This window comes from Lepidochelys olivacea (assembly GCF_965140295.1).
Source record: "Lepidochelys olivacea isolate rLepOli2 genome assembly, chromosome: 1".
Classification (NCBI taxonomy): domain Eukaryota; kingdom Metazoa; phylum Chordata; order Testudines; family Cheloniidae; genus Lepidochelys; species Lepidochelys olivacea.
In genome coordinates this window covers 104165872-104187998 of record NC_140411.1, presented here as the reverse complement: position 1 = coordinate 104187998, position 22127 = coordinate 104165872, and the positions used below count along the sequence as shown (strand labels likewise).

Below are 22127 nucleotides of genomic sequence, written 5' to 3'. Positions count from 1 at the left end.
GAATAAAGAATGCATGAATGTGAAGCAACAATGACTTTATTGCCTCTGCAAGCGGTGATCGAAGGGAGGAGGGGAGGGTGGTTGGCTTACAGGGAAGTAGGGTGAACCAAGGGGCGGGGGGTTTCATCAAGGAGAAACAAACAGAACTTTCACACCATAGCCTTGCCAGTCATGAAACTGGTTTTCAAAGCTTCTCTGATGCGCACTGCGCCCTCCTGTGCTCTTCTAACCGCCCTGGTGTCTGGCTGTGCGTAACCAGCAACCAGGCAATTTGCCTCAACCTCCCACCCCGCCATAAACATCTCCCCGTTACTCTCACAGATATTGTGGAGCGCACAGCAAGCAGTAATAACAGTGGGAATATTGGTTTTGCTGAGGTCTAAGTGAGTCAGTAAACTGCGCCAGCATGCTTTTAAACATCCAAATACACATTCTACCACCATTCTGCACTTGCTCAGCCTGTAGTTGGACAGCTCCTGACTACTGTCCAGGCTGCCTGTGTACGGCTTCAGGAGCCGTGGCATTAAGGGGTAGGCTGGGTCCCCAAGGATAACTATAGGTATTTCAACATCCCCAACAGTTATTTTCTGGTCTGGGAATAAAGTCCCTTCCTGCAGCTTTTGAAACAGACCAGAGTTCCTGAAGATGCAAGCGTCATGTAGCTTTCCCGGCCATCCCACGTTGATGTTGGTGAAACGTTCCTTGTGATCCACCAGTGCTTTCAGCACTATTGAAGAGTACCCCTTGCAGTTTACGTACTTGCCGGCTTGGTGCTCTTGTTCCAAGATAGGGATATGGGTTCCGTCTATGGCCCCACCACAGTTAGGGAATTCCATTGCAGCAAAGCCATCCACTATGACCTGCACATTTCCCAGGGTCACTACCCTTGATATCAGCAGATCTTTGATTGCGTGGGCTACTTGCATCACAGCAGCCCCCACAGTAGATTTACCTACTCCAAATTGATTCCCAACTGACCGGTAGCTATCTGGCGTTGCAAGCTTCCACAGGGCTATTGCCACTCGCTTCTCAACTGTGAGGGCTGCTCTCATCTTGGTATTCTTGCGCCGCCGGGCAGGGGAAAGCAAGTCACAAAGTTCCATGAAAGTGCCCTTACGCATGCAAAAGTTTTGCAGCCACTGGGAATCATCCCAGACCTGCAACACTATGCGGTCCCACCAGTCTGTGTTTGTTTCCCGAACCCAGAATCGGCATTCCACCCACATGAATCTGCCCCATTACCAGCATGATGCTCACATTGCGAGGGCCCGTGCTTTGAGAGAAGTCTGTGTCCATGTCCTCATCACTCTCGTCACTGCGCTGACGTCGCCTACTCGCCCGGTTTTGCTTTGGCAGGTTCTGGTGCTGCATATACTGCTGGATAATGCACGTGGTGTTTACTGTGCTCCTAATTGCCAAAGTGATCTGAGCGGACTCTATGCTTGCTGTGGTATGGCATCTGCACAGAAAAAAGGCACGGAACAATTGTCTGCCGTTGCCCTGACGGAGGGAGGGGCGACTGACGACATGGCATACAGGGTTGGCTTACAGGGAATTAAAATCAACAAAGGGGGTGGCTTTGCTAGAAACAGAATGGCCCCCTCAAGGGTAGAACTCAAAACCTCAAAGATAGAACTCAAAACTGGGTTTAGCAGGCCATTGATTTCACAGAGGGAGGGAGGAGAAAATGAATACAAAACCAATCTGCTGTATTTCTTGTTTTGAGCCACTTCATCTCTCTTTATACATCTTGCTGGCAGCAGACTGTGCAGTACGACTGCTAGCCATTGTCATCTCCTGGGTGCTCGGCAGAAGACGGTGCAGTATGACTACTGGCCATCATCTTCTGCTGGCTGCTGATTAAAAGACTGCCAGTAGGACTCAATTGCTATGAGACGAAACTTAAAAGGGAAATGACCTGGCTGAGTCACTCCCATGTTTGCCCAGGCGCCCCTGACCTCATCGAGGTTGGTTAAAAGAGCACCCAGGACTACATTGACGATGGCTACCAGTTTTTCTGCACCGTCTGCTGCCCAAAGGCAATAAACTGCTGCTGTGTAGCAATGCAGTACCGTGTCTGCCAGCACCCAGGAGACATTCGGTGTCGGTTAGCTGAGCGGGCTCCATGCTTGCCGTGGTATGGCGCCTGCACAGGTAACTCAAGAAAAAAGGCGCAAAATGATAGTCTGCCCTTGCTTCCACGGAGGGAGGGAGGGAGGGAGGAAAGGGGGGCCTGATGATATGTACCCAGAACCACCCGCGACAATGTTTTAGCCCTATCAGGCACTGGGATTTCTATCCAGAATTCAAATGGGCGGCGGAGACTGCAGGAACTGTGGGATAGCCACCCACAGTGCAACGCTCCGGAAGTCGACGGTTGCCGCAGTACTGTGGACACACTCCGCTGACGACATGCACTTAGAGCATTTGTGTGGGGACACACACAATCGACTGTATAAAAACGCTTTCTACAAAACCGACTTCTATAAATTTGACCTAATTTCGTAGTGTAGACATACCCTTAACCTCTGAGGACAGGACAAGAAGCAATGGGCTTAAATTGCAACAAGGGAGGTTTAGGTTGGACTTTAGGAAAAACTTCCTAACTGTCAGGGTGGTTAAGCACTGGAATAAATTGCCCAGGGAGGTTGTGGAATCTCCATCATCGAACACTGTACAGCCATTAAATACACAACAAATGGTTAATGAAAAACAGCAGCTGATGAGGCATGCTAAAGAGCTCCTACTAGAAGCACAAAGGCTGAAACATTTAGCAGCCTGCTCTCTTCGTTTGCTCAACATCTTGGGGCCCTGTGCACTACAGTAATTGAAAAAAATGATAAAGAAACATTTAGAGCAATTGCTTATTTGTTCACACTCCACTGTACTCCCTCTTTGGATAGCACATCGCTGCATTTCATGTACTGATAGGAGCAAAGCTGACTACATTAACGTGGCAACATTAAACATAATTAAACAAGACTAAAATGGAATCAATTTCTAAAGATTGATGGCTGTCTTGGCAATGGTTTTTACTCCGCACACTCTCAGATGGCAGGAAAAACCTCTTTGGATACAAATCTAAGCAAGCAATTAACCTGTGAACTCCATTCATTTCCCATGGCCCAGCCTGAAGGTAATTCCTGGCTATTTTATGATATCAAGAAAGCACAATAAGTATCAATTGTCATTTAGAAGAGCACTGTTAGAGATTACCCCCCAACAACAGTACGAAGGTTTCTTTTAGGGGTATCCTGGTGTAGTGTCTCAAATCTCTGCCTGGCTGCTTAGATTCACATGGAAGAGCCAATGTTGTTCTATGCAGACAAGACTGATGAGGTGGTTATTTATGTAAAATATGGCATAAGCCAAGTTCCCAAAGCACTTTATTCCTGTGACATGTATTTTATTACTTAACGTACGAAAATAATTGCAGATTGGATGACTCAGGATGCTAGTATCGGATATAGACCCTTTCAGCTCTAGGTCCAGGGTTGAGCCTAAGACACCCATTCTGAAACTGTACCCACATAGACCTGCCCTGAAGTCAAATTAGCAGCCCTCACAGGGTGCCAAAGAAACCACATCCGTACCTCTCACCTGTTATGTGAGGTCACCTGTTATGAGGAGGAGATTGAGTTGGAGAGGGAAAAAGGCCTCCAGGAAGGACAATGAATTTTCCATTTTAAAGGCAATATAAATGTTAGGTTTGGGCTGTATGGCACGTGTCCATGTACCATGCTGGCACCTCTCGGAGCCACTCACAATCCTGCTCCACCTTCAGTGCTGCCACTGGCCAATCAGAACCAGCAATGCATATATTCAGGCTTGGCAGAATTCAATTTTTATTTTTTAAAATAAATTTCAACAGAGAACAACCTTTATTTTTAAGCATGTTCTCCCCCCCCCCAATTTTTATCAATTTAAATTTTCCCAATTGTGGGAAATTATGGGAGGGTTGAGACAATTATATAACGGCAGTAAATGTTGAGTTTCAAAAAGTGAAAGCTTTATAACTGTTTAAACACAAGTTGTCAGCATTGGATGTCAAAATATACAAAGCAAATATCCTTAAATCAAACGGTAACAAGTTCACAAGCGGCATTTGTCCTACTTTGTCCACCAGCAAATTTCAATTAGTGTGTACACAGTGGAATCGACATTTTACTGATAAAAATCAGATCCTCCAACCCTACAGATATTCAGTGTTGCTGACTGTCAATGGGGCATGACAGCCTTGGCTCAGGCAACTGCTTCACCAGCAGAGGGAGCATGTGACAAAGTGACTGGTGCAGGTGTTAATCAGAGTGTGGCCAGCCATCTACTGTTGTAGAAGAGGAGTGCCTGCTGCTCTGGGGCACCACAGGACCTTCTGCAGTCAGGGAGGAGAAGGAGTTGCACAGGAAAGGAGAAGACCAACACAGCCCCGCAGCAGCCAAGGAGAGGACAGTCTACTCCAGAGCAGGAGACCCGACACTTCCTCTCCTCATTCATCCAAGAGGGGACCAAGACCTCCAGCAAAACAGCAGGGAAAGAGAGATCCCTTGCCACACCCAGTGTTTGTACCCTAGACTTCCATACAGGGAAGAAGACCCCCAGTGCAGGCATTCACCCCTGGGTAGAGGGCAGGCATGGACTTCCATCATTGCCATCCCTGGCAGGTTTCAACTGGGGTCAACCCTAACTTGCTGTCTGATCTATAATGGGTGAAGTGTGCCCCTATTCTACTCTGGGGCTACATTTTGAGATGTGGCCCATCACAGTGATATCTGCCCTTGGGCATACTGGCAGGCACAGAGTTTAGGAGAATCTTGCTGCCTATTCTCTCCCACCCCCCATTTGACCTCTGTACAAATGGAATAGTACTCTAGAGCAGTGCTACTCAAAGTGGTGGTCCGCGGATCGGTGCCAGTCCACAAGCCATCAGCTACCGGTCTGCACACACATTGGAAAAAAAAATTGCCAGTCCCCCACATCAGATAGCTTGAGACGCACTGCTCTCGAGCACCCACCATTATTTGGGTCTGTATGTAGCAAGGGCTGGGAAATTTGTTGGAATATTTAGAATCCAAATTTGCCTCAAACGTGTTTCCAAGCTGTTGTTTTGCTTTCCACAGTCTAGCAAATGAGTTTACGCACAGGAATGTCCACAGAAATAGCAGTTCTTAAAAAAAACATTGAATATTTGCAGAATGGAATGTTGAGATCGTAATTGCAAATACTTGCCCAGGCAACCTGATTTTAAGAATTATGCTCAGGGAACTGAAATTCAGTTAATGGGTGAACTCCAAAGCTCTCCAGAGGGTGTGTGAACAAGGGATATGGCATTATTTAAGCCCTGCTTAAGTGGGACTTGGGCTGGCCCTCTGCCTAAGGGTGAATTTCATCCCAGGGGAACATCATGTCCAGTCAGAAGAACTCGGATACTGAGCTATTTGCAGATAAGTGCTTGTGAAGGGGCTACAGAACAAGAACGACTTGCAGGAAGTATGAGGCAAATGCATTTGAACAATGACTAAATATGGGACGATCACAACCACTTCACCAAAAAAGAAGCCAAATTTGAGTAAACTTGTAATTCATTTTTCACTCAGCCTTTACATGGGTTGTGCCGCTCACACACGTAGATTGATTCAGCTCAGCTTATTTTATTTTCTTAATCATAGGTAGGTAAGTCACGTACAGCACCAAGCACATTGTCGGAATTTAAATGGTGAATAGTATTAACAGTACTAGGAGTTACAGTAATCTCCTCCCTCAACTCCAATTAATGCCTTTCTTTCAAGCTACAAAGCTCTAAGCAGCCTCGAGTCTGTCTACTTTCCTGATGCATAACTCCCAACCCCCCCGCCCCCGGCCCCAGCTGAGATTGGCTGGAGTGCCACCTTTATAAATAATAGGGAGCTCGTGACAGAAAACCCCTTCACTTTGGAAGTTACAGTAGTAACCCCTACGATAGATGGTCTGTCCTTTTGCCAATGCAGGAATGTTCCCAAAAACGTCACCTTGTGATTTCACATACTTTTATATAATCCTGAATTAATGAGCTTCCACCCCTTCCCTTTGGAGAGAATTCCAGATACCACATCAATGGACAGATCCTACAAATCTGAACAAAATTCCAGTCAAACAGATCTCTCTGTTTCATATGTTAAAAATCATTTAAAAAAGAAACAGCATTTAAGTCTGAGAATGACTAGTCCAGCAATGAGCTTGCCAGTGTCTGCTCTCTAGTTATGACTACTGAAGTGGCTCTGGAACAGCTTATTTGTGACATGACCAAACTTATCTAAAGTCAAGTGGTCTGTAAATAGTTTGGAAAAAAATGCAACAGCTTTTAAGACAGACGGTGGAAACACGATCAATATACGGATGTTTTAGTATCGGCTCCCAAGTGTCTTAGAAATAGTCCATGTATCCTCCTCTTAAATGGATACTGCTGCCTCTTTTTTGAGGGAGAGAAATCTTTTAATGTCACAGCTGATATACTTGTATGCAGTGTAGATGGGGGAGGTAATCTCTTTTATTAGGCCAACTTTTGTGGGTGAGAGCCAAGCTTTTGAGCCACACCGAGCTGTTCTTCTGATCTGGCCACTCTACCTTGAATGGTCCCTTACAATATGTGCTAATTACTTGTGCTAAACAGTCTGTTCCAGCTTGCATTTTGCTATAACACTCGGAGCACCTTTCCTGGGCCTGAATAGGAGCTCTGTGCAGCTCGAAGGCGTCTCTCTCATCAACAGAAGTTGGTCCAATAAAAGGTATTACCTCACCACCTTGTCTCTCCATTCATCTACTTAATATTTGGGGTGAATACTGAGGACACCTACTGGTTAATGTGTGAAATCCATGATATAAGTTAAAAGTAAAAAAGGGATGGAGATAAAGGAAAAAGAGGGATATACTCTTTTCTTTCCAAATTCTTTAAAGGAGCAGTACCTAATACAGTCAAAATATTGCTACAAATTCAGAGATGTGAATGTTTATACATTGGAGTTTAAGTTTTTAAGTCTACGTTTCCTATCTTTGTTATCCCTCTAATTTCAAAAGCATCCAGTTATGCACCTTTTAATACGGTCCGGAATTTAAAAAACAAAAAATCCTCTAAAGTTCCTTTTATAAAGTGTTGTCTGGTCCCTGTTCAATTTTTAAAAAGGTCTTTTCAACAGTGAAACTGACCATATATGTGGAGTACTCACATTCTCAAAGTAAACAAAGGCAGTATCTATTTTTGCTAATTTTCTTCACGTATAGTCATCTTAAGGGTAGCTTGTAACTAGAGTAGGTGCTAGATCAGATTAATGTGGTTTTCAAGTTGGCACTGTCCCTTTAATAGAGAATTATACACATCCTACACTCCTACAGCATCTATAGACTAGTTAAAGGAATCTGCCAGAAGGCTATCATTCTATCTATAGGGCGGCCAGATTCCCTCAACCCTTCACCTCTTGGCTCCCAGAAACAGTGGGGGTAAGCCCTACAACTCCCCCAGCTGTAATATCTTCTCAGAGGGGCCCTAAGACTTAACCTTTTCCTGGAAGCAGGATCTTCTGTGCCATGTGACCTTCTCTCTCTCTCTCTCTCTCTCTGTTTGGTCTGCTGCCAAATGGCTGCACATGTTATTTGTGTATTGGATAGGCTGTTTGGGTCAGGATGGCCGTAGACAATGTTGTTAAGACTTGGAATAGTTTCAAACTTCTAAAAATTAAAAACCACAAGAAAGGTATCAGCAGAATTTGATGAGACTGATTCAGTTTTTGACTTGTGTACATTTGAGGAACTCCCAAAGTTGATAGTGGTTTTTATTTTGTTCTGCGTATGTGAAAAAATTTAGTGTAACACAGTAAGTTCTTTGAGTGCTGTTTGGTAATGCTACCCTAAATAGACTGCACTCTTACTGGCTGGACTTTGTGAACAGAGAATGAATCCTCCCAGGTGCATGTCTGTATAAAAACCTTTAGGGTGGTCTGGGAAGATGCACAGGAAACTTCAAACTCACTCTGCTAAAGAAGGTAACAATACAACTATTCTTCAACTAACATTGTTTGGAATGTACCTAAATACTCCTATGATAGCAACTAACAAGGAATGTGTTACATTTATTTATCTAATGCCCTTTTAAACTTGGAATCGTCTGACGATATCATTGGTCAGAGGAATTAAGTTTACTGAATTACTGACAAATGTAGCATTGTTTCAATGAGATCATTGCATCAGTAATGATGGCAAGTTATTTTCCAGCTATGTTTTTCCCCCAGTATACTCACATATCAACCAGAAGGTCTATCTTAAAAGTAAAGTCTCCCAGGATTTATTTAGGACTAGATTTCTCTCTCTAAGAACATTATTTATTATTTAATGCAAGAAAGCTTGATTTAATTGCATGGGCATTTAACAACAAATGATCTTACCTGTGTTTGGTATGTGAAATCCTAACAGAAAGAGCTACATTTTCAAGGAATAATATATAATAATCCAACTGCATTTCTGCAAGTGCAACTTGCAGAAGTGGCTTTTGACTGATCAAATGCAGTCCTAAGACACACTAGCGTACAGATTCATGCACAAAAGTTTCAGATTAAAAAAAGAAAAGAATCTGGGAAGGGTTGTGTTCACAGTTGAACGCTGGTCAACGCCATTTTGCTCATTCATCTACATAATCATCTTATTTGTATTTTCATTTTGTTGCATAACTAGATTTGAACTACTCAAATGAAGGGGGAAAGAGTTAACAACAGGACTTTTAAATGAAAGATTGTTCCCAGTAGAAATAAGCTTTTGCCAGTCAAACTGTTACCTTAAGATGTATCCACCTCACAAATATCCCCCGGTAGCTTCTTCAATATTTTAGTGTCATGGTAGTGATGCTAGACATGGACTTCCATTACAACTTCATAGAAGACTTCTTCCCACCAGAATAATTATACTCTAGCCTGAAATCTCACAATTCCAACTGTCATTGCTGTAAATTGATTCAATGATCATTTAAAAGACTTTTAAACACTTCAGATCTACAAGACTTGAATTTAGCATTTGCCTATCTTATCACTTTGCAAAGAAATCCAGATACAGATAGCAATGTGTAGGGCTGGTCAAAAATTTGTGGATGCACCTGTTTTCCACTTGGAAGTGCTGATTCAATGAAATCAGAACATTTTACAGGAACATCTCCATTTCATCAACATTTTTGACATGAAATTATCCACCTGTTTCATTTCAACTTTATTTACATGTTACATTACAGTTTATAGCATGATGAAAATCAAAAGCACACAGCTGAAATGAAGTATTTCAGGATATTTTATTTAGTGAAAAATTCTCAGGTTTCAACTTTTCATTTTGTTTCAGGAAAAAACAAAATTTCAAACTTTCAGAATTTCCCATTGAACTTTTTTTGACCAGCTCTACTACTGGGTGTTGGGGAATTTGCACCAAGAAGATGCATGTATTTAAATGTGAACATTAAACTGCACATTCAAATATATGTATTATGCATGTCACTAATGCAAGTAATCTTTTCAGTCTTTCAGTTCAAATACACAGTGTCAAATAGATATGCTAATGATTTCCAAATTAGGAAAAAACACTGGTGCCTCTTCTATTCTTGACTTTTTCCTTTTGTGCTAAAAAGAATAATAAAAAAAGGCAGCACATACAAGGCAAGGAACATAAATGCACAGTCTACATTAATGCAACACTAAGGTTGGGATTTAACATTCAAAAAATTCTGAAAATCTCCCAATGCAGCCACATGGCACACAAGGTATTTAACAAGAACACAATACTATGTATTTGTAAATGAACTGAGACTTACGCTTTCTACAACTAGGATGTGCAGTCTGTCTGCCTTGTGTTTAAAGGCTCAGACACAATTTTGGAATAGTGTAGTTTTTTAAATATAGTTATTGTGGCATTATTAAGCCTATGCTACTAAAATACTTGCATCTCTGAAAATTATAAAACCGAATCCTTTGTGTAGTCTGTACCAAGGTAAAAATAATTAAACACTCTTTTCAGTACATAAAACATCATCACCATAATTTATGGAAGTACATTTGGCTGCTTTTTTCTTTTTAAACTTTGCAGACAAAAGGATATAAAAGCTTGTTACACAGACTGAGAATTGCAGTTTAAGTCTATCTTACAATGAGTTACTAGCTACCGTATCTAAAGATTTGATCAGACAGATGTTTAGTAGGACTGTATTTGTTGGTTATTGTATGATTTTTCACTGGTGATACATGGTTAAACTGGAATTTTTGCCTGTTGCAGTAACATTTAGGCAATGAATGAATACAGAAAAGATATATGTGTAGCAATGTTGCCAAGTTTTAGGTACACTGATGGAATTTAAGCACATAATTAACTATACACTTACCTATGTTTAGATCACTATTCCACCAGGCCCACTTGGGTTTTGTGCTCTCATAGCTCGCACCTTCTCCCGCTGAAGTCACTGGTAAAATTTCCATTGGCTTCAATAACATCAGGCTTTCATTTAGGTGCAGGAGATTTTATGTTCCAAAGCACCACCAAATAATAAAGTATATCCAAATGTAGTTGCTTGTCGAATTCAACATGCAATTGGTAGGAACACTGGATTTGCCATACTAATCAGAACACTCAGCCAGCAAATTTGTTGCTTCCAGCAGTAGGGGCCACTTAACTTATGCTTCCGGGGGAAGGCAAGTTCTATCCCTCCTCCCTCCCAATTACACACCTAGTCAATTGTGCAACATGAAGGCTAATACTCTTTCATGGCCTCTGTAGCAATCAGCTGAGATGCGATTATTTCTATTTCACCAAATGTAACTATAGAAAATATTGGTCTTATTCTGGCTATGGACGTGCAACAAGAACATTTTTGAAATTGTAGCTTCTGTTCAATGAAAGGATAGTTTTCCGAAGCGAGAGAGATTACAGTGGACTCATTGTAGTGGAGAGATCAGGATACTTTCAGAGTGGACTGAGGATGCTAAGAATGTGGCTATACACACACACACGCATGCATCAGGAAAGGAAAGCTTCTAACCTGCAGCAATGTAATCATGGCAAAGTTTGCACCATACCACCTCGGATTGTGATCATATTACAGAAGAACTTGTAAGTGGTGCAGGCTCAGACCTAATTGGTAGCTGGATGGATGGGAGACCTCAAAGAAAAACTGAGGTTCTTCAGGAAGTGATTCACTTGATAGCACTCCTTCTTCCGAATCAGTACAAAACCACTTCCCCTCTATGCTACAAGACACAAAGTGCTACCACAGAGGGGTTAAAATAGAAGCCCCGTCTGTGTGGTCAGTGAGAGTTCTCATGGCATTTTTCACAGGAATAGGAATGTTAGCCCTTGTATCTGGCCAGATCTGACCTCTGGTTATTGCACTCTACCTGCTTAAATTCCCACTGTACTATCAGTTATCGAAGATTCTTCAGTGTGTGTGTGTATGCTAGATATAGGATTGGTAAAGCACTTTGGGATCCATCAATTGAAAGGAGCTGCATAACTAAGTTGTTATATAGTAAACAGAGTACCTCATTCCTTTACAATTTTTTGTGTTTCCTCCCTCTTCAGCATTCCTGCTATGATCTCCACCCAGCACTTGCCACTCCCTAACGAAATTCAAAGAGCAATGGACTGCCCAAGCGAAGAGAAGGACCTCAATGAACAACAGTCTGAATGTCAGGATGGGTCTAATTGCCCTGACTATTCTACAGCAACAGCAGAATCCAGTTCAGGTTGCTACTTAATAAAAGCTATGGCATGCCAGCAAGTTGTAGAATACGGGATTTTCCTAGGTATCCAAATCCAAAAGGTCACCCAAATATCCTATTTTCATTCTTGATAGGACTACTCTCACTTCAGTTTTTTGTTTGTTTCTTAAATGTAATTTTTTTTCTTACAGGGCCAGATTTACAGAAGCGCTCAACACCCACCACAGAGGCAGATTTTGAAAAGAGCTCTGCTCTTATTTAGGCATCTAATTGAAATGGCTGGATTATCATTGAGAACAATGGGAGTTGTTGCAGGCTGAGCTCTTTTAAAAACCTGGCCCACAGCCTATTAGCAGATTGCCCTCAAACCTTTTTTTAATCACTCCCAAAACTGAGACTAGCTAAAACACAAAGCAACATTTAAAACTGACCACTGGAAAATAGGAATATTTTGCTCTGTTTTGCGGAAGAAACCACGACACTCTACTTCTGTTCCAGACAGTTCTTGGCGTTACACTATTTACTATCATCATCAATGACCTGGAAGAAAATGAAAAATCATCACTCTAAGTTTGCATGCGACACAAAAGTAGGGGGCATGGTAAATAATGAAGAGGTCAGGTCCCTGATACAGAGCCATCTGGGTTGCTTGGTAAGCTGGGAACAAGCCGTATTAAAACCATATGGATTTTAGTACGACTAAATGCATGCGTCTAGGAACAAAGAATATCAGCCATACAAACAGGATGGGGGGGCTTCATCCTGGGAAGCTGGGATTCCAAAAAAGATTTGGGAGGAGTGGTGGATAATCAGCTGAACATGAGCTCCTAGTGTGATTCTTGGATGCATAAACATGGGAATCATGAGGAGAGAGAGGTTATTTGATCCCTTTATTTGGCACTGGTGCGACTGTTGCTGGAATAGTATGTCCAGTTTCTGGTGCCCACAATCCAAGAGGATATGGACAAATTGGACGCAGTTCAGAGAATAGCCATGGGAATGATTAAAAGGATTAGAAAACATGACATCTAGTAAGAAGCTCAAAGAGTTCCATCTATTTAGCTTGATGAAGAGAAGGTTAAGGGCTGACTTGATTAGTCACTAAGTACTTACACGGGGAACAAATATTTAATAATGGACTCTTCCATCTAGCAGAGACAGGTATAACACAGGGGTGAGCAAACTTTTTGGCTCGAAGGCCACATCTGGGAATAGAAATTGTATGGCAGCCATGAATGCTCACAAAATTGGGGTTGGAGTGTGGGGTCTGGTTGGGGGTACGGGCTCCAGGGTGGGGCTAGAAATGAGTTCAGAGTGCAGGAGGGGGCTCCACTCTGGGACGGGGGTGAGGGCTCCAGCTAGAGGTGCAGGCTCTGGGTCTGGGGATGAGGAGTTTGGGGTGCAGCAGGGAGCTCTGGGCTGGGACCGAGGGGTTTGGAGATCGGGAGGGGGATCAGGGATGCAGCAGGGGGTTGGGATGCAGAGAGAGGCTCTGGGGTGCAGGTTCCGGGTGGCGCTTATCTCCAATGGGAGCTGCAGGGGCAGCGCTTGGGGTGGGTGCGGTGTGCATAGCCCAGCCCTCTGTCCGCCCCTACATGTAGGAGCCATGTGGAGAGTCCCCCGACCCTGCTCCCCGGCTGGCGTGTGGGAGCAGGACCAGACCCAGACCCCACTCCCCAGCAGGAGCTCAAGGGCGGGATTAAAACAGCTGGCAGGCTGGATCTGGCCCGCAGGCCATAGTTTGCCCACCCCGGTGTAACATGACCCAATGGCTGAAAGCTGAAGCTAGACAAATTCAGACTGGAAATGAGGCATAAATTTTTAACAGTGAGAGTAATTAATCACTGGAACAATTTACCAACAGTTGTGGTGGAGTCTCCATCACTGGCAATTTATAAGATGGATGTTTTCCCAAAGATATGCTCTAGGAACTATTTTGGGGAAGTTCTATGGCCTGTGTGATACAGGAAGTTAGACTAGATGATCGCAACAGTCCCTTTTGGCCTTGGAATCCTGTACTATAGTTTTCTGGTTTTTGTCTTACGACTACAAGAGGTTTGTTCTTGTCATATTCCAGTATCATCAGAGGTGATCTGGTAGAGTAGAGTTCATTTTTCAGTGTCATTAAGGATGAAATTAGGAGGAAAGGCACTTTAACAGGGCAATAATCTGCAGCTACTCTATGCTGGGCTGTGCGCTTGACCGATCGAATGAGACATGATGGAACCGCTGGGTTAAGATAGGAAAATGCAGAGTTTCAGTTTCAGAAGATGACACTGTCCTCTGTACCCTACTTGAAACAATGAAACACCTGGTAACAGGGAACGCTGTACTACTGGCGATGCTGACTTTTGGAAGATACAAAAATAGAGGTCCCAACTATCTGTGGTTAAAGAACCCAGAGTATTTCTGCCAGAATCAATGTTAGTCTGCTATCCTGTCCACAATTGTACAGTTACACCTGCAACCTAACAATCTCCGAATAGCTTCATTTAGATATGGTATTTAGCATGACTTGCAACCTCTGACCTGAGATACCTAAGTCTCAACATGATGACAGAAAAATGTATGCCAAAATAGAGTTCTAAAATTCCTCACCAATCAACCTATGTTGCTTCATGACTTATGGGAAAGGAAGGTTTTTCTCCTTCACTTTGATTGACAGCAGGCCCACCCATATTTGGGATCCAGGTCTGGCAACCCAGTGAACCATGGTGCGCATGATCAGCTCACTAGAGACCAAGAACAAAAGCAACTTTTTCAGAAAAGGCTGCAAACTCATTGTCTTGACCACAAATTAAGTCCTGTAAATTTTCTTTTCCCAGCTATGCAACAAAATGCACGTATATATTCATATTGACCAAATAATACTGATTTTTTCTCCCACAGAATCACCAAGAATTCTTAAAATATTGCAGAAGTGGATTCCTACAGTTTCTCCCTATTTTGACAAGGAGCATTATTGTTATGCAGACCACCAGATCACTATTCAAGAATCATTAGACCACTTCGGAGCTATAGTATGGCCCGGTGTAAGTTTTACCTATGTATTGTAATCAAGTAGCAAGTTAAACTCATTATAAAGTAAATGTGAACAAATGAGCATATAAATGAGCACGGGTGCAGACATTAAGTCAAAGAAAGGAAAATTGGGAAAAAGCGTTGTGTTCTCTCAATGTCTCCAGACAGTCAATCACTGTGGGGAAGTAAGCATCTAGCAAGACGATCAGGGGAGAACAGAGAAGAAAACAACATTGAAAAGATCCAGCATGCAGCATTTTACAGAGAATGGAAATTTATTTAGAGCAGAGTAGAGCAATCTCATCCCAAAATGAGTCAGTGCAGAGGCTTGAAGGTCTATTTAATTGACTGTATGTAGACTAAGCCCTTTCTACCCAGGATATTACCTGTGAACCAGGAAGTGTGCCTCATTGCTCACAGGTACTGTCCTATCAGCACCACCTGTGTTCCCCTCATGCAGCATTTGATCCACCATGCTATGGAAGATTTAGAAAATTTGGCTCCTTCACAATTTTATTGGAAGGCAATCAGCTGCTGAGAACTTTCTAACTTGCTCAGTTCGTTTGAGATAGAAGACTACAGGGAAGTCAAGATTTATTTTATGCCACAGGATTTTTTCCTTTCTTTTGTGGTTTGGGAAAAGAGTGTAAGACTCTCTTAGAACTTGTGAAAGCGTTTTAAAATACAGAGAAAGGTGGTGTTTATACTTTATCATAGGAAAGGCAGAAAAATTCTTGCAGGGGAAAAAATAGCTATTTTGGCAACTCATTTAATTTCTTTCACAGCTAGCTTCTGGAAAAGCAAGTTTCAGTGGAGACAAAGCAGGAACTTGATGAACTTAAGATGAGTCTGAAGATCAGTGGGAATATTGTGTCATAAGTGGTCTAGCTATCTAGAGTGCCTTTAGGAATCTGGCAACATAAAAGCAAAATGCTAGGAAGGACTTATTAGTACACTTTCCAGGACTGAGATGTCAAGATTCTTCAGAAGGCATCTTGATGAAACAGCAATACGGATGGGATTCTAGCACGATAGGCTCAATGCTCCTAATACACTATAGAATTCTTTCCCCAGATCATAAGACTATACTTTCAGAAACAGTCTGGAGGGATAAGAGCATCTTGACTCCCCAGGACCTGTTTTGATGAGGATATACCTTTCACCACACAGTCTGTCAGGTTTAGAGAGTTTGGGTTTTGGGGGTAGAGACTCACAGGCAAGGGGATTCAATCTGTTGACGATCTGCATGTAAGAGTAATCTCTCAAGTTTGAAAATAAAGTTCTCTTTGGTATTGTGAGAATGACACTTACCTTCTTCTCAGTTTATTTTTAGGATTTTTTTTTTTTTACTTCAGAGATGATGGCAGAGATGCAGAGAGAGTTTGGGAGAGAGAGTGCACTAGTGAATAATTAGGAGATTGCGCACTGGGACCACACATCTGATTATAGTAAAGTTTGCTGCTGAAAGGCCACTCTGCTTAGTTGAAAGGATTGTCCGCTAAGCCCATTTGGTTGTGTACACCTTAAATATACATCAAATGTTGAAGGCTATGGTGAGATTCTTTTTTAGGCCTTTATTTGCATTGTGTCTATATGAAGGGTGGTGCTCCTTGCTTCCAGTTGATGAATACAGATTATATTTGTCAATTTTGTAGTGACTTGATCTTGCTGATCATCTGGTTTTGGGAAACTAAGTCCTGCAGAGATGGATACTTTAATTAGAAAGAAGGAAAGTAATTCCTCAGAAGACCAAAGGAACTCCAAGCAAGATATCAGGGGGTAGCTGTGTTAGTCTGTATCCACAGAAACAACAAGGAGGCTGGTGGCACCTTAAAGACTAACAGATTTATTTGGGCATAAGCTTTTGTGGGTAAAACACCACTTCTTCAGATGCATCAAAAAGCTTATGCCCAAATAAATCTGTTAGTCTTTAAGGTGCCACCAGCCTCCTTGTTGTTTTTCTAAGCAAGATATTGATCTCTGCAAGATTTAAATTGATACTCTCAAAAAGTCAGCTTTAGATTTAGATTTCAGGACTGAAGACATTTCCATAGTTCACAGACATGTAGATTAAATTAATATTTTTACTGATGAGGAAACATTCTACTGGTCCCTGCTTATCCCATTATTGAATTAAAAAACAAACTGTACTCCATGTGTAATGAGATTTGGATAATTTTGTCTTATGTGTAAAGGGGCCTTCTCAAGATAAAAAGTATTACAGTGACAGAGACATGAGGAAAATATTTCAAACTTATTTACACTATTTATTATGAAGACGGACAAGGATTGGATTTCAACTCTAAAAAGCTTGTCAGTCTAGCTATCATATAAAACCTCACAGAAAATGAGAGATTCCATCTCAAGATAGCACAAGGGAGAAAGGGGGAAAATGTCTGTCTTAAGTCTTATTATGAACTGCAATTTCATCAGATCTCAAATTAGTCAGGTGTCAGTACATGGATGGGAGAACTCCAAAGAAAACGTAGATACTGCACAAACAGTGCTGGTGATTCATTAGCGGCACTCACCCATGATGAGCTGGTAACCAATGCCTCAGCATCATGTTACAAAACTCTGTGATTAGATGAGATGTAATCCGGGGTTGTGATGGAGGAAACAAAGAGGTAGTTCAGTCACCAACCCTATCTGCTCTTTGACCTTAGCTGTGATTGCTAAGAAAGCAGCCAACTGTTGACTGTTTTACTGATATGGTTCCAGGACAGAACTCTGTCACTTGAACTGAAAGGTACCATTTGTCTTTTCCCTCTCTATAAAGTGGTTGGAATTATTTCATGATGCCTGCAATATCACTAGGTGGGAGTCAAGTTTAGATCTGAATATCTAGAGTGACAGTGACTTCGTAGACTTCTTAGCAACATGTTCTATTGCCAAATTATTCTGAGTTTTTTGTGAAACCCGCTGCTGTAACTTGAGCCCTTACTTTATCTTCACAAACTGAGAACAATTAGCGGTCTTTATAATATCACTTTTGTACTCGTACAGTAAAATCTCTCCTTCTCCAGACTGACTATGCTCAGTGCCTACAGTAACTTAGAAGTCAACAAAAACGTGTGGCGTATAGATTTCTATATTTCTAGGGAAACCCATATAAAAAGAAGCTGTTTGGTTGTTTTTACTTGCCTAATAATTTGTTTATAATCTTGTTGACTAATCTTGTTCCTTTTTCCTAATTTGCTTTTGTGCTACATACTTGAATATGTTCAGTCTATAAGTAAAAAACTTATTAGAAAAATGTTTTCAATGATTTAATGAACTGCTGCATGGCCATTAGCAAATTAATGCTTTTTATGGCTATATTTTAACTGTTCTTAGGCATTGGCTTTATCTCAGTACCTGGAATCAAATCAACAAGAGATCAACCTAAAAGACAAAAAGGTACTTGAAATTGGTGCTGGAACAGGACTGGTGTCCATTGTGGCTAGCATACTAGGTTGGTAAATTCTGATTAAATTCCACCTCCTCATCTTCAAATATATCAATTGTGAGGTGTCAGCTAAACAAATTCTTTGACACTGTAGTCAGTGAAATTATAACGAAAATTAAAACTTAACGAGCAGTTATGACTTTGGCTCTCAAAATTCTGTAGGGCTTATCTACACTGCTCTGCAGTTTGCACTACAGGAGCACAAACAGAAGTGCGCAACGAAGTGCTGCACCTTAGTGCCCCCGAGTGGATGCTGTGGGTACAGACTAAAAGGTCCCCAGTTTGAACAGGATTACAGTGACCTAGGAGCCTTTTAATTTGCACCTGTAGCATCCACACGGAACACTTGGGGCAGTGGAGACATGCCCCAAAATAACAGACTTTTAAGAGTTACCCCAATCCAGGAAATGGGTGGGCGGTGGTCTGTTTATTGACTGAATGATGATCAGAGAGCCAACAACATATTCAAAATTGATAATTGGGGGGGAAAACAGGAAGATTTATAGAAAAAAATATATACACTAATCATTTGCACATTCTCTTTAGGAGCTTCTGTTACAGCTACTGATCTGCCTGAAGTACTTGAAAATCTCAAATGGAATATTTCAAGAAATACACAAAACATGAATATACACCGACCTGAAGTGAGGAAGCTGGTGTGGGGAGAAGACCTCAATGAAGACTTCCCTAAATCAACTCACCATTATGATTTTATTTTGGCAAGTGATGTTGTCTACCACCATACATCTCTGGATCCATTGCTAACAACAATGGCATATTTATGTCAGCCAGGGACAGTATTATTATGGGCAAATAAATTCAGATTCAGCACAGATTTTGAATTTTTAGAGAAACTTGGCAATATATTAATCGTTACACTTCTAGCAGAATTTCCAGAATCAAATATCAAGCTGTTTAAAGCCACAGTAAAAGAGAATTAAGCGAAAACAATACAGTCACAGTTTTGATGCCCCTCAAAGTTTATGAGCTTCTAGTTTTTAGTACATAATGCACACGGAGTGCAATAATGTCCATAAACCTGTCCCTGAGTCTTTGAATTTTGCACTTCAATACATGGATAATAATAATATCAGGACACTACTTTACTGTCTGATTTGTTTCAAGCTTATATACACATGATTTACTCAAAGAAACCAATTCACTGCTGCCAGAGGGTCAGCAGTAACAAAACACAACCAGAAGGTAAAGTTTCAAAATTTCAAATAAACTATTAGATCTAGCTATACCTTTATATCCTGTTTACATTGCATATCTATATTATTCCTAAAGCTGTTTGCTTTAACACGTTATGTTTATGTACTCTTAAAAAAAAATGACAGTTTTCAGCTTCATTATTTGTTTTATTAATTAAAAAATCCTTTAAAGTATCAGAGTGCACAGGGTGGTTTTTTATCTTCAATTTTGCACATTTACTCTGTGTTTTACATTTTTTAAACATTATTAAACATGTGTATGTATAGCTTTACAATACCTGATTAACTGTCTGGCACTTTTATACATGTATCAGTCCAACCTGATACTCAACTTCACATGGATTTTTGAAATTTTGCCTGAAATATCTCAAAGACGAAGATTTACAAGAGCACCTATGTATCAGCAGTTCTGAGATACACACAGAGACCATTTGAAAGGTTGTTGTTGTTTAAAAAAAATCATAATGTAAACCCTTGCAAACAGTACAGGTAATGGAGTTCCATTACTTTATAGTCTAATAAATAAAATTTTAGCTACTTTGGTGTAGCTTTAAGGCCTTCATACAATTGAAAAAGAAATTAAGATTAAACATGTTAAAACCCTGTTCATTGTAAAAAATACAGAGCTTTTACAAGTTTGCAGTTAAAATTAACAGTTAAGAACCTAACATGCATGCAAGAAATCTTTTCCAACCCAATTCCAAATCCTTGGTGCTGGCAATTCTGGCACATCCATTGCCAGCAATGAGATGCACACTATGCAAACTCCCTGATGTCAGGAGTCAGGTTAATAGGTATTAAGCCACACCAGGGTGCCTTTCTGATAAATATACACAATTTAATAATCAGCATTCAGTATCTGATGAAGACATGCGTTCTAATTAAAAGGTAAAACTTATCTTTCCTATCCTGTCAGTATAAAACCATCTCTGTATGTTTACAACTGTTGGTATTTCAAAACACGCAATAATCAGGTGGATACATGACAGGAAGCCAGTTTTCAGAGAAAGATGCACAATGCGTCCATCCAAGTAACTTCATTAACTAAAAAAAAAAAAATAATTGATAAGCAGAAAAATTAGATGATACTTTTGACACTGATATCTTCTCTCATTCTTTCTTAATCTAAAAGTGCCATGTTAAAGAGGTTCATTGTCAGAAGCATAATGTCAATATACTGCTTTTTGGAGCTCTAAACTCTCATATAGAATGGCTTTAGTTTTTGAAAACTGGTATTTTAGCTTCAGTGAACAAAATGTTGTCTTAAGCAGCACAAGAATCCCAGTAAACTTGGGGATTTTTTTTCCCTTATACCCGTTTTGAATAACTGTATAGATAATTTACCTTTAGGTAAGCAAAATGCCCACATTTTCTCTGTGCTGTTCAACTTTAAGTACTTCAGAATAAAACACGTGAAATTCATGTGCAAGTCTAGAGAGTAGTCATGACACTCGTATGTCTTTAAATAACAATTTCTTAATCTAGATACAGTGGTAGAATGAACAAGCCGCTTAAAACATTTTGGCTTTAATTTAAAAACTGGCTTTAACTTTAAAACCTGAGAAAGTAAAGTTAGGCTCATAAATCTATATCTAGGATCTTAAATAAAAGTGGCCTGATTTCCAAAGGTGAGGAGGACCCACAGCTCAGACAACTTGCCATTGCTATGAGCTTTGCTAAGCGACTGATGGAATTAATAAATACCTTTTCAAAGTGCTCCTTGAAACTGTTAAGGACCCTTAATTTTATACTGCCGCTTGGGAAAGCTTTGAGCAGAGGCAGTGGTGGAGTTATTAACTGAGTATCCACCAAGTAAGAATAGCTCAGGGGAAAGAAAGTGGTCTCGCTTCGCCCCCCCCCGCCCCAAATTTTGCAATGGCCTGGGAAGGGGTTATTGAAGGGAGGGCTCTGGAATGAGAGAAGAAGAGACAAGCCCTTTCTCCCTTTCAGCACCTGGATGGGGGGAAGCTAAGAGGCAGATATAAAAGATGGAAATCCCTTGAGACGTCCAGGGAGCATGCCCAAATAGGAATCCCAGCACCCTCCTGCTGCCCAGTCCTCCAGCCTCTGAGATTCTGGATATTGCCTTTGGACCTCACAAGTGCCCCTCCCCCCTATCGTTCTTGCATACCTTTGAGCTAGTGAGCTTAATCCCCTGACTAACTGGTGCCAGATACATTCATTAAGTCCAATCAGAACCCCTGGTGAATTTGGGGGGAGGTAAAAGTGTTTCAGATTTGAATATTCCTGGATCAAAAGCCTATCCAGTTCGTTCTGTTCCAGAACCTCAGTGAAAGTTTTCTGAAACTCAATCTCTTAAGCAGTATATAAAATGAACATACATTTACATCTCCTAATATTAAGAGATTCTTCAGCATACATAACAATGCCCCTCTGTAATTAAATGGATTTATTGACTACCCCTTACCTGTATACAATTTTTCAAGTTTTCCTTGGTTGGCTTCTCTTCTGCAAGTTTTGTGGCAAATTTGAGACCTCTTCCATACATTTTATTTGCCAATGCATGCTTGTAGGCAAATGTTAAAACCTACAGTATGTAAACAAATTAAAAGAAAAGTTAGAAATCTACCACCATATTAAAACTAGCATTGTTCAGATAAAAACAATTTAAACATTTTACCAAACAGACTGTTTCAAATTTATTCTTATGTTGATGAACACAGATAAATCACAGCAGTTACTGTCCTCGTGTTTTAATTGTAAAATGAGAGC

At 41.0% G+C, this 22127-nt stretch overlaps 2 protein-coding genes across 3 annotated transcripts in view; one reads left to right on the top strand and one right to left on the bottom strand.

Annotated features, from left to right (window-relative positions):
• METTL21C (methyltransferase 21C, AARS1 lysine) overlaps nucleotides 1–19433 on the top strand; it is a 60073-nt gene extending 40640 nt beyond the window's left edge. The window contains exons 2-5 of the mRNA XM_084614825.1: nucleotides 11572–11735; nucleotides 14601–14743; nucleotides 18069–18186; nucleotides 18727–19433. Of these exons, the coding sequence (XP_084470951.1) occupies nucleotides 11582–11735; nucleotides 14601–14743; nucleotides 18069–18186; nucleotides 18727–19121 (810 nt within the window). The 5' untranslated portion in view covers nucleotides 11572–11581 and the 3' untranslated portion in view covers nucleotides 19122–19433. The remainder of the gene's footprint in view (nucleotides 1–11571; nucleotides 11736–14600; nucleotides 14744–18068; nucleotides 18187–18726) is intronic.
• Nucleotides 19434–19529: 96 nt separating this feature from the next.
• Nucleotides 19530–22127, bottom strand: part of TPP2 (tripeptidyl peptidase 2) — a 75502-nt gene continuing 72904 nt past the window's right edge. For both annotated transcript variants that reach the window (XM_084638706.1, XM_084638707.1), the window contains 2 exons: nucleotides 21823–21942; nucleotides 19530–20438 (listed from right to left, as the gene is read on the bottom strand). In XM_084638706.1, the coding sequence (XP_084494832.1) occupies nucleotides 20349–20438; nucleotides 21823–21942 (210 nt within the window). In that variant the 3' untranslated portion in view covers nucleotides 19530–20348. The remainder of the gene's footprint in view (nucleotides 20439–21822; nucleotides 21943–22127) is intronic.